Source organism: Gobio gobio, assembly GCF_949357685.1.
Source record: "Gobio gobio genome assembly, chromosome: 6".
NCBI lineage: Eukaryota > Metazoa > Chordata > Actinopteri > Cypriniformes > Gobionidae > Gobio > Gobio gobio.
Window position 1 is genome coordinate 53,993,390 of NC_137102.1, and position 13,844 is coordinate 54,007,233.

The 13,844-nt window shown below is 37.0% G+C and overlaps 1 protein-coding gene across 1 annotated transcript in view; it reads right to left on the reverse strand.

The window, feature by feature from the left end:
* The window catches only part of cntnap2b (contactin associated protein 2b), a gene marked incomplete at its 5' end in the record, with an annotated part of 82,569 nt that overhangs the window by 28,556 nt on the left and 40,169 nt on the right, over positions 1 to 13,844 (reverse strand). The window contains 6 exons of the mRNA XM_079818634.1: positions 2,983 to 3,102; positions 3,626 to 3,732; positions 6,436 to 6,598; positions 7,030 to 7,179; positions 8,866 to 9,124; positions 13,227 to 13,370. Of these exons, the coding sequence (XP_079674760.1) occupies positions 2,983 to 3,102; positions 3,626 to 3,732; positions 6,436 to 6,598; positions 7,030 to 7,179; positions 8,866 to 9,124; positions 13,227 to 13,370 (943 nt within the window). The remainder of the gene's footprint in view (positions 1 to 2,982; positions 3,103 to 3,625; positions 3,733 to 6,435; positions 6,599 to 7,029; positions 7,180 to 8,865; positions 9,125 to 13,226; positions 13,371 to 13,844) is intronic.

Consider the following 13,844-nt stretch of genomic DNA (forward strand, 5'->3'; position numbering starts at 1 on the left):
TTTTCCTCAAAAAAACGTAATTTCTTTCCGACTGAAGAAAGAAAGACATCAGCATCTTGGATGAGATGGGGGTGAGTAAAATATCAGGACATTTTCATTTTGAAGTTAACTAATTTCTTTAAGGCTTCTTGCACCAGTCATAATTCAGTCATTTGGTGCCAAAGAGGTCACTGATGTGTAAATGTGAGTAATTATGAGTTAATTTAATCATTGTTATTACAATCAAGTCAAGTCAAGTCAAGTCAACTTTATTTATATAGCGCTTTTAACAATGTAGATTGTTTCAAAGCAGCTTTACAGTGTTAAACAGGAAAATAATGCAGCATAATTTTATTCAGCTGTATAGCCATTCTGGAAAAATTTCAAGTATCATACAGTGACAGTGTGGGCTTTAGATCAATAATTTGATCAGTAATTTAGTTTCAATGGTTAATTTAGTTTATTATTTAGATGTATTTCGATGTTTAGTTGAAAAATTTAGTGTCCCCAACTGAGCACGCCAAGCCAGAGGCAACAGTGGCAAGGAAACCAAAACCCCCATCAGGTGACCTAATGGAGAAAAATAAACCTTGGGAGAAACCAGGCTCAGTCGGGGTGCCAGTTCTCCTCTGGCCAATTAACAAACAGCGTATTATTATTATTATTCTGCCAGTTTTACAGCTCGGAGGTCATAATAGATCAGAATATTCGAGGGAAATATATTCATTGTTAATTATACAATGAATATAATTAACACATGATATGAATATTTTAACTGAAATTAAGATGTGAGTGCTTCACATGATCCTGCTGATATTTTGTTTGAAATGTATTCAAATATATTTGTATTTAAATGTATATATATATATATATATATATATATATATATATATATATATATATATATATATATATATATACAGCCAACAAAAGCAAAATAACCAAAACCCACAACGACACTGACCAAGCAAATAAGGGATAAAAACAACAAATTATTTCATGTTTTTTTGCCACAAAAGTAAGTTTTATGTACCGAGAGCACATCTTCCCTTTCTCTCTCGTGTGTGTATTTATATATAAATAATAATTAACAGAGTACACACACATATATTATGTAAACACAAACTTTTATTTTGGATGCGATTAATCGCGATTAATCTTTTGACAGCCCTAATATATATATATATATATATATATATATATATATATATATATATATATATATATATATATATATATATATATATATATATATATATATATATATATACATATATATATATATATATATATATATATATATATATATATATATATATATATATATATATATATATATATACATACATATACATACATATATATATATATATATATATATATATATATATATATATACATATATACATATATACATATATACATATATACATATATATACATATATACATATATACATATATACATATATATATATATATATATATATATATATATATATATATATATATATATATATATATATATATATATATATATATATATATATATATATTCTGTCTGTGTTAGGTTTTTTCTGTATTTTGATTTGTCACATGTTCCTTTGTTCTTTTTCCGCCATTTCGTTTCCTTGGTTATCCTCATTAGTCATAAGCTTAGTTCAGCTGTGTCTAGTTAATTATCTCGTTTCAGTTTGCTATTTAGTCCCCCACCCCCTTTCACTCAGTTTTTGGCTGAATCTGAAATCGCCCCCTAAACCCTCATTCACTCTTCCCTACATTAGTCCACTAACACAGTTCACTTGAAGGAGTGAATGAAAGCGAGTGAGTGAAGTCGAACAGCCATTGTTTGTACATCGGCTGTACACTTGTTATTGCGGTGCATTGTGGGATTGAATGAGTGTACTCAATAACGTCGTCCGCTATGATTTCGGACACCACTACAAATGGCTGTCCCCTCAAATAATACCCTATTTAAGGTTATAGGGGGCGATTTCGGATTCAGCTTTTGTCCGGTCACCGTTATGCTAAGTTGTGCTGTTTTAGATTAGATTAGATTAGATTAGATTCAACTTTATTGTCATTACACAAGTACAAGTACAAGGCAACGAAATGCAGTTTAGGTCTAACCAGAAGTGCAATAGCAGCAAGTGCAGGATATACAACGTTTGCATAAGTGCAGGACATGGATATGTACTGAGTATATATAAATATATCTATAAATAGAGAGATGGTTATTACTATAAACAGAATTTACAGGTGGATATGTACTATGAATATAATATAATATACATTTTACAGATAGAGGTATACAATGATATGTTAGGCTAAAATGAGGAATATGGCAGTGGATTAAGGTAGTGCAATAAATTATGGACAGAAGCTATCCGAAAAAAGTGTAAAAGTGCAGTGGAAAGTGGTTGCATATTACAGTTAGAAGTACAGTGCAAAATACAAATGTAAACAGTAGGTACTGTAAACAGTCGGCAGTGCAAATGAGCATAATCCAGTTACGGTGTGGTAGTGCAAAATGAATAAGTAAACAGTTGTTACTGTGATAAACAGTCGGTAGTGCAAATAACAAAGTGAAGGTGGATGTGAGGTAGGAGAGTTATCAGTATAAGTATAAGTTGCCTGCCTGCCTTGAGTTTATTTATGATTAAAACACGTTTGGATTGCATCTCCTGAGTCTTTTGCCTGTTTCTGTGCACACACACCCGTGACATATACTGTATACAGAATATATTTTTTTCCCCAACATAATTTAGACTATAATAACCCCTGTATTTTTTTATTTAGTGTCGTTCACCTGTGATAAGATCTTCAGAGACAGAGAGGACTTTTGATTATTGTTTATATTTATATGTTATATGACCCTTTTAGATGTTGTTTGTCTGGGACAGCCTAATCCAGTTGAATACAGACAAACTAAAATGCTAGTCTAGCCGCTCGTTAGCTTGCTTGTTTACATCAGTGAATTTCATATGTGTTTGGTGGTTCTGACCCATCATATTGCAGGTGACTCTGAATGGCTCAAGGGGTCCGCTGCCGTCTGGATCGATCCAGTATGTGTCTGAGCTTCGGCCCAAGTGTTTGTACTCCTCACATGACTGCTCGTACACAGCTGCAGAAACACACAGCGTAAGCATCAAAACAGCCGCCACTGCAAGAAAATCTACAATGCTTCATTTCTGAGAAACAGTCAGCTAAATAAATACAAATAAAATACATTTCCTAGCATCTGATCATTCCAAAGCAAAAATGTCTATTCTCTTATGGTTCTTTGCATGTAAGGTTAAATAAAGTCTCAGAGTTGATATATGGTTCTTCAGAGATTTTAAAAGATCTTGATGATATGGTCCTGCTCTGCAACATAGCAGCAGTTTCTGAGAAATAAGTGTCAAAATAAGCTATATTAGGGTGACCATATATTGATTACCAAAAACCAGGACGCTCGGCCCGACAATGAAATACTCAAATGATACTCAACTCAAAGATTCCTTATTAATTTCAATACATTTAAAGTATGCCCACTCTGTATGGATAGAAAATTGTTATATTAGGGCCAGGACAGGACTTGAAAATGTCCTGGGAAAACATAGCTTGGTCACCCTAAGTTATATGCAATATGAATTTAGGTGACTTACAGTTGTGGCAGGTGGCACCAGAGTATCCAGTGCCTTCACAGGCACATTTAAATGTGTTTCCAGTTTGAGAGCACTTGCCTCCATGTTCACAGTGGTTTGGCACACACCTAGAGAGAGAGAGAGAGAGAGAGAGAGAGAGAGAGAGAGAGAGAGAGAGAGAGAGAGAGAGAGAGTGAGAGAGAGATATTAAAGGTACCGGAAAGGACCCTTTGAGCCATATACACTCACCTAAAGGATTATTAGGAACACCATACTAATACTGTGTTTGACCCCCTTTTGACTTCAGAACTGCCTTAATTCTACATGGCATTGATTCAACAAGGTGCTGAAAGCATTCTTTAGAAATGTTGGCCCATTTTGATAGGATAGCATCTTGCAGTTGATGGAGATTTGTGGGATGCACATCCAGGGCACGAAGCTCCCGTTACACCACATCCCAAAGATGCTCTATTGGGTTGAGATCTGGTGACTGTGGGGGCCATTTTAGTACAGTGAACTCATTGTCATGTTCAAGAAACCAATTTGACATGATTCGAGCTTTGTGACATGGTGCATTATCCTGCTGGAAGTAGCCATCAGAGGATGGGTACATGGTGGTCATAAAGGGACGGACATGGTCAGAAACAATGCTCAGGTAGGCCGTGGCATTTCAACGATGCCCAATTGGCACTAAGGGGCCTAAAGTGTGCCAAGAAAACATCCCCCACACCATTACACCACCACCAGCCTGAACAGTGGTAACAAGGCATGATGGATCCATGTTCTCATTCTGTTTACGCCAAATTCTGACTCTACCATCTGAATGTCTCAACAGAAATCGAGACTCATCAGACCAGGCAACATTTTTCCAGTCTTCAACTGTCCAATTTTGGTGACCTCGTGCAAATTGTAGCCTCTTTTTCCTATTTGTAGTGGAGATGAGTGGTACCCGGTGGGGTCTTCTGCTGTTGTAGCCCATCCGCCTCAAGGTTGTGTGTGTTGTGGCTTCACAAAGGCTTTGCTGCATACCTCGGTTGTAACCAGTGGTTATTTCAGTCAAAGTTGCTCTTCTATCAGCTTGAATCAGTCGGCCCATTCTCCTCTGACCTCTAGCATCAACAAGGCATTTTCGCCCACAGGACTTCCGAATACTGGATGTTTTTCCCTTTTCACACCATTCTTTGTAAACCCTAGAAATGGTTGTGTGTGAAAATCCCAGTAACTGAGCAGATTGTGAAATACTCAGACCGGCCCGTCTGGCACCAACAACCATGCCACGCTCAAAATTGCTTAACTAATGTAATGTTAACAAATCAAACCATATTGTAAAGTGTTACAAACAAATAATTTACTCAGAACACCTCTTGAAATGAGAATATAAGTGTGCTTACCCCATTTTTTTTATAGTAAGAGTGGTTAGTAAGATTTAATATTAATTAACTGTATTTCAGGTTATTTATATGGATATGTGTAGAAAAATTACCTACCAACATTCTGATTGTCCTTTAGGTTAATCATTTGAAATAATAAAAACAATATGATGTTCAAACTTTTGACTTCTTTCTTTAATAACTACATAACACAATACTTGTACTTTTACTTTCAGTACTTGAGTAGTACATTTTAAAATAAACTACTTGCAATACTTAAGTACAAAAAATGTTGAATACTTTAGTACTTCTACTTAAGTGTGGTGCTTAAAGAGCACTTCAACTTCTACTCAAGTCACTTTTTTGATAAGGAACTTGTACTTTTACTCAAGTCTGTGTCTCTAGTACTTTATACATCTCTGCTAAAATATAACACAATATTAACTTTTTATTTATTAAACTGTTGTATAAAATCAATATCACATTTGCACTTGTGCTATTCTGGACAAAAACAGCTTAACTATATCATATGATATAAATATGAGACAAAAACTCATACAGGGGCATTTTTGCCCTGATATCTTGAATTTTAGGGGCATATAACAGCATTCTATAGGTTACATCACGCAGTAAGTTGATGATCCATGTTCATCGCCAATCAACCTTATGAAATGTAGGATAAACTATGTAGGTCTGGGGGCGGGGCGGGGCGGGTGTGTTAATAATTTTAAGGTACCCCCCCCCCCCCCCCCATAACTAATTCATTTAACGCATTAAATCGACAGCCCTGATTTATATATAACAGTGATTCAAAAAACAACGAAAGATACATTTTGACAATTTAATATAGACATTTTGTTTACTTCTGTATGATAAACAATTTTGGGTTGCCACTTCCTGAAGCAATACAAGATGAGAAGCACTGCGCTCTCACAATCAGTCTCAGTTCTTTGTAGCTCTATAAAGCCTCATCCAGTCCTGATCCTGCATGTTAACAGTCGGCCTGATCAAAAGGGGGCAGTCAGATACGGCTTACATAAGCTCCTCACAGCGGCTTCACAACTCTGAAAGTCCTCATGACTCTAACAAAGCAATCAGTGGTGCAGCTTGAGAAACGTCTTATTGCTTTTTGGAGAGACTGAACAATAAAAAAATGATAATCAAAATACAGCATCGGCTTTGATCAGAACATTGCGATCAAAGGCAAACATCCGTTGTTCATTTGTTTGCGGAGTCATCTGTGAGAGTGCAGCGCAGCGGGTCCATGAATGAATACGGATGGGTACTGGGGATTGACTTTACCGCAAAAGGGACGTGACATTACCATATGAAAAGCAAAGCTGTACGGAGAGTGCATGCTGAATTTTACAAAGCAGAATATGCATAAATCTGTAATAGTTCGAGTTTATGCCAATTTACATCGGGTCTCTCCAGTGCAAGTCTATACGGAGAATGAATTACCTGTCTATGATGGCACACATATCCAAGCTGACGTTCTCAAAGCTACCCAGCATGCCTTGCTCCACAGATTGCAAGTCGACCAACTGGTCGTCGACATGTATGAGTTGCATGCAGCCCTGAAAGGAGCGCTGTGATGGAGAAAGGTCTGTCCGCGGGAAGTATCCTGCACATGGCAAACAAGGACATTAAAACCTGTCATCTCATCATAATTACAGTAAAAACAGTAACAGTGTGGCATCATTTTAAAAGTTTTATTTTATTACTTTAATATAACTGTTTACAATTTAAATATACAGTATTTTTTTTTACCAAAGATAATCCTCATATTAGAATGATCTCTGAAGGATCATGTGACACTGAAGACTGGAGTAATGAGTTTGCTTTGTCATTGTAGGAATAAGCCAAACTTTAAAATAATTTCAAATAGAAAACAGTTATTTTCACTTGTAACAATAATTAAAAATGTGACTGTTTTTACACTATTTTTTATCAAATAAGAACAACATTAAAAAAATCTTAATTATTCCAAACTGTTGACTGGTAGAGTATATAGTATAGCATTTGACAAAAAAGTGAGGTGGTTCCTACAATTACCTCCAAAAAAATAATCTCCTCCAGTCCTGATCTGAATGGGGAGGGCAGCTCTCACTGTGGACATCTCGTCTCCATTAATGGTCAACATGGCAATGCTCTCCAGTGCCAGGAAGTGAACGCTGTGCCATTGTCCATCATTAAGACCAGAACCTGCACAGCAAGATGGTTTACCTCCATGAGCAAAAGGCAATCAGAGTCTTACAGTCGCACTTTAGTTTTTTGGTGTATGTGTGGTTTTTGTCCATGTTTTGCATGTTTCTATGGTGATTGAATGGTTGCTATCATGCTGCTATGCAGTTTCTAGGGTGTTCTAGGTGATGGCCAAGGTGTTGCTATGCGGATGCTAAGATGTTCTAAATGGCTGCTAGGGTGTTGCTACAGAAATGCTAGCGGTCCTTGTTGTTTTAGTGTGTTGCTATGTGTTTTGAATGGTTGCTATCATGCTGCTATGCAGTTTCTAGGTTGTTCTAGGTGGTTGCCAAAGCGTTGCTATGCAGATGCTAAGATGTTCTAAATGGCTTCTAGGGTGTTGCTACAGGGATGCTAGAGGTTCTGAGTGATTTTAGTGTGTTTCAATGATGTTTTGAATGGTTAATATCATGCTGCTATGTAGTTCCTTGGGTGTTCTGGCTTGTTGCCAAGGCGTTGCTATGCAGATGCCAAGATGTTCTAAATGGCTGTTAGGGTGTTGCTACAGGGATGCTAGATATTCTGAGTGATTTTAGTGTGTTTCAATTATGTTTTGATTGGTTGCTAACATGCTGCTATGCAGTTTCTAGGGTGTCCTAGCTGGTTGCCAAGGCGTTGCTATGCAGATGCTAAGATGTTCTAAATGGCTGCTAGGGTGTTGCTACAGAAATGCTAGAGGTTCTGAGTGATTTTAGTTTGTTTCAATTATGTTTTGAATGGTTGCTAACATGCTGCTATGCAGTTTCTAGGGTGTTCTAGGTGGTTGCCAAGGTGTTGCTATGCAGATGCCATGATGTTCTAAATGGCTGCTAGGGTGTTGCTACAGAAATGCTAGAGGTTCTGAGTGACTTTAGTGTGTTGCTATGGTGTTTTGAATGGTTGCTATCATGCTGCTATGCAGTTTATAGGGTGTTCTAGGTGGTTGCCAAGGCGTTGCTATGCGGATGCTAAGATGTTCTAAATGGCTGCTAGGGTGTTGCTACAGAAATGCTAGAGGTTCTGAGTGATTATAGTTTGTTTCAATTATGTTTTGAATGGTTGCTAACATGCTGCTATGCAGTTTCTAGGGTGTTCTAGGTGGTTGCCAAGGTGTTGCTATGCGGATGCCATGATGTTCTAAATGGCTGCTAGGGTGTTGCTACAGAAATGCTAGAGGTTCTGAGGGATTTTAGTGTGTTTCAATTATGTTTTGAATGGTTGCTAACATGCTGCTATGCAGTTTCTAGGGTGTTCTAGGTGGTTGCCAAGGTGTTGCTATGTGGATGCCATGATGTTCTAAATAGCTGCTAGGGTGTTGCTACAGGAATGTTGAGATGTTCTTAGTGTTTAAATGCGTTGTAATGTGAGCGGTGTTCAGGATGGTTGCTAGAGTGTTGCTAGGGATCTTAAGGAGTTATATTTTTAATGTGGGGCTATGTGCTTCTAAGTGGTTTCTGTCATGTTGCTATGTAGTTTCTAGGGTGTTTTTTTGAGGTTGCAAATTGCCACAGTGTTGATTGGAGGTATCTTTCAGGGTTTAAACTTGTAAAAACTTTTTAGGGTTAATTTATTCTAATAAAAACAGAAATAAAACACCAGTGGAAGATGAAACTAAAGAAAATCTAGAAATCGAGAGCTCTCAGAGTGCGTTTTCAGTTGTAATGTTACCTGAGGATATGTCCACACGGGTGTTCTTGCCCAGTGCGACGTACATGTGAACAGTAACTTTACCCTCCACCAGGCTGACCTCCACCCCTCCAGGCATGAGTGGAGTAAAGAACAGCAGGCCGCTGGGATTCCATGTCCGAAACTGAAGTCTGACCGACACTGTGTCTGCGTCAGTCCGACCCGGAAGCTGCAAGGAGCTGGTGGAGTTAAAGAAGGCAGGGAACGTGCGTGATTCCGTGCACGAGAACGTCAGGTTTTGCTGGAATGGAAACAGCACACATAAAAATGAACATTTCTAATGAGAGTGAAAATGAAGGGGTTTAACACACAGCACTGCAGGAATGATCACAAACTTTACAGCAGAATTTCAGAGGACAGATTAATTTGGTCATAGTAAGAGGGAGTTTTATTCAGGAAACCTGGGTAGTTCACATTAGGACCATACTGGAAAATCCAGCTAAAACCAGCTTAAGGTGGTGGCTGGTTTTGTGATGTTTCTAGCTAGTCCACACTGGTCTATAGGGTGGATCAGCTGAAGTACCAGCCAGTGGACCTGGTTGGTCAAGTCAAGCTGTTTAGGATTTGCAGACCACCTTGGACCCGGAAAAGCAGGTACCATGTTTCAAAACTCCACTCAATCACCTTAAACTGGCACAACCTGGATTTTCCAGCACAGAAAGGGACTGCGGAGAATAACCGGCAGTCATTATGTAGTCATTGTGAATAATCACAGAACACACACAGTCACAACACTTCTCACTTCATGTCTGTCCTCACACACAGAGCATTGTGGGAAAGGGAAGGAGATCTCTGTTTATGACTGAGGTTAGTGCAGGGAGAGGAACTGTATCTACTGAATATTTAATGTGAGATATAAAAGCAGCAAACCTTTGGGAGCTGAGATTACTGTAAACAATACAAAGAATCGAATTAGAACAATCACTGAAAAATCAACAGAATCTGTAATAAGAAAAGCAAATGGGGTCGTTTCTTATGTCTTGTAAATTGTAACCAGATTAAATCTTTAAAAGCAGTGGTTCTCAGGGGCTTAGTTTCAAAATGATTTAAACAGGTAAAACAAAACAGCTAAAAATTAAGAACATTTCAGTTAACAGGTCTTAAAAGAGCCATTTTCCCCTATTTAGTGTAAGAAATGTAAGAAAATTTGAATAATATAATAAAAAATAAAAAAATCGCTATGAGGAAACTTTTGTGCAATGGAAAGGTTCCATGAAGGTTACAGTATCTTCACGGAACCATAGAAGCAAATAAAGAACTTTTTTAACAGTCTAAATATTTTATTAAGTCAAAATTGCTATTTTTATGAGTTAATATTAATTTAAAAAAACTTAAAGGGATAGTTCACCCAAAAGTGAAAACTACCCCATGATTTACCCTCAAGCCATCCTAGGTGTATATGACATTCTTCTTTCAGACGAATACAATCAGAGTTATATAAAAAAATGTCCTGGCTCTTCTAAGCTTTATAATGGCAGTGAATGGCTGTTTCTGTTGTAGTGTGTTTAGAGATGTAGGACGCTCTGGTGAGAATATGCTAATTCTCACAAGATCCAAGTTTTGTTTTGCTCTATCCTCTGGGCTTTTGCGTTCATCACTGGAACTTACGCTACGCCCTACGTCATACGCTGGAACGTCAGTCTCTCTTTTTCTTACACAAACACATCACTTCACTTCAGAAGGCCTTTATTAACCCCCCGGAGCCGTGTGGAGCAGTTATATGATGGATAGATGCACCTTTTTGGACAGAAACAGCCATTCACTGTCATTATAATGCTTGGATTAGCCAGGACATTTTTTTAATATAACTCTGATTGTATTCGTCTGAAATAAGAATGTCATTTACACCTAGGATGACTTGAGGGTGAGTGAATCATGGGCTAATTTTCATTTTTAGGTGAACTAACCCTTTAATCGCGCATGTCATTTAAATTCATTATTGAACCCAAAAGAACATTCAGTTTTTGAATCTTCTGAAAGTACATAATTAAATAATTTAAATAATTGTATTCATTTATTTATTTATTAATTAATATATTGATAGTCATGGTTTCTGTAAATCAAAAAATAATTGGTTACTCTTTATTTTAAGGTGACGTAGTTACATTGTATTTACTCAATATTACTGAATAGTACTGAGCAATATTAATTAACTTCATGTACTTATAGAGTTACGGTAGGGTTAGTTACTTGTGAATATGCATAATTTATAATACTGTCAAATTAGCACATTAATGCATGCAACTCATTTTTTAATTTTAAAGGTGCACTATGTAACTTTTCCGTCCGCTAGAGGTCGCCTATTCAAAACAAAGGCATAGTTTGATGACGCCACGTTTGAGCGCAGAATCTTGGGACATGTGGTCTTCACCTCACGGCCGGTGGAAAAGAATCGGGATATAGGACTCGGGCAGAAATCATGTTCATGGATGTGATTATTAACATTACTGCAGTATGAAGCAGAGCAGGACCGAGTGTTGTGGAGCTGAGCAAGACCACTGGAGCGATTGTTAATAAGATGAATGCAACACACACCTCGCGAGCAGCGGGACTTTTATTATGCCACAGTCGCCCGCGCCACTTCCACTTTTCCGGTCATGAGTATGAGGTAACGCAGCTCTGTATATCATATTAGATGCATCTGGGTGTGTTAAAAATTAAGTTATGACATTACTCTGTGCGTTCGCTCGGCGGCTGCTATGACACTTGTTAACACTGTAGTGAGAGTAAAGCGTTTCTGCAAAATAAAACCGAAAACCGAGGGTAACGCAGATATGACGCAATCGACAGGTGACTCCCTCACACGTCCCGGTTCCTTGGTTAAAATAGCAATTTTTCTCACGATTTACAAATAGTTGGAAACATTTGGGATATTGTAAGTACTCAACTGAACAAAATATAACACTGGCCTAGTGGTTTTTGGATATTTAACTGATTTTTTTTTACACAGTGCACCTTTAACACGTTAAAATTAATTTAGCATTCGTTTTTTTCTATCATCCTTGGGCTAGCGTAACATTATATGATCATGCTCGTTTACACTTACACTTACTGTGTTCAAATTGTATTGCAAAACACTTTTGCTGATATTAAGGTGGAATATGGGTAGGGTTAGGGACAGGTGTGGTGGGATGGGTAAGTTTAAGGGTAGGGTTAAGTGTAAGGGAAGTGTCAACTGTGTAACTATAAATGTAACTACAGAAATTAATTACAGATGTACTTACATTCAGGTATTTTTTTAAATGTAAGTAAAATGTAAAAACATGTATGTACACAATAAGTGCATTGTATCAAATGATTCATTTAAATGTTAGTACTTGGTAGTTAAGGCCACCTAATATAAAGTGGGTCCAGAGAATGCACTGTTTGTGAATGTCCTGACACGACGCACAGAAAGATGTGCACCAGAAACTAATCGAGTTCTCTTTCACGCTTAAAACAAACAATAACACACATACGTTTCAGTGAGTATTCTCAAAACAGCAGTCTTAAATTAGTTAAATATGTCTTAAATGAACATAAAAAGTTGATCGTAAATGAGATTCCACATCATGTTCTGCAGCGGCAGATCATAAACTGACAGCAGAGACTAATGATGTCTGTCATTAATATTAATCAAAGAATAAAGGTAACAGAGAATATTGTAGCTTTAATAAGGATTAATCTATATTTAATGTATTATTTATGCAGTGCAGACTGCTTGATAACTTTACCTTTACCTACTAAGACAGGTAGGAAGGTAAATATGGCCATTGACATTTATTATAATGGGTTTATGTGAAGATTGTTTTAAGTTCACTTGAATTAAAAGTTGTTGTTTTTTTATAGCCTAATAAATGTTGAAATGGATCGCTTTCAATTATACTGTAATGTTGAATGTCTATCATTAATGTTTTAAAAAAATCAATTTCTTAGAGACATCAGTAGCTGCATTAGTATCAGTGATACTGGCCTTCATTCATAAAAACATGCCAATGGAGAGAAAATAGTTAAAATATACTGTCTTTAAGTTGTTTCTACATTAATTTGGAGAGTAACTGTGAAATTATTACAATATAAAAATATCACAAATTTAAATGTATCGATTGACAGCACTAATAATTTACTGTTATTACTACAGTAAGTACATGTAGTAATGTGTAACTATGTCACCAAAAAAATTAAGTGTTATAAAATAATTTTGACAATAAGGGAGTCAAAAAGGTTGAGGACTGCTGTTTTAGAGTTACGTAATACCCAACAAAAGCAATTCCTCAGTACAGCTTCTGAATGATCTCCACGAGGCTTTGGAGAGCTCTGCAGCGTTCATTTGATAAAAATAGACATGTAAATTTGGCACGTACAAAGCTGGAGGTGTCTACTTTTCTCCTGCGTGCAAGGTTAGTGATGTTGTCCCCGTTGTAATGAATGGCCTCCATGCAGCCGAAGTAGTTCTCTCTGGCCCCTGAGCTGGGCTTGGCAGACACTGGCATCCCTCCAAATGTAATCTGGGAATAGACACAGAAGTGCAGTGAACGTGAGGGAAGCATTTAGCATCTATAACACAGACAGCAAAACATTAATCTCATCTAATCTTATCTACGCTATCTATCTGTTGGAATAAATGCCACCCAGTGTAGGAAATCATTTGTGTGCTAAAGACCCAGTTCCCGGTAGCATTGGGGTACCGATGATTAAACAGAGCGGGGGAGAGGCGTAAATGGAAAATGAGAGACGACTGAGGCATTGTTACATAACATGCAAATATATAATTGTGTTAATGGCTTTTATGTCATCTTAAAGGGATAGTTTACCACAAAATCTTGACACTGCATGTTTTCAAATCAGAAAGTCTGCCTTAAAGTCACCATGAAATCAAAATGGACAATTCTTGTTTTTTTATGGACTATTGCAGTATTTGTTATAAATGATTTATCCATGCACGTCATTAAATTTTTAAATTCATGTACCCTCGTAATCTT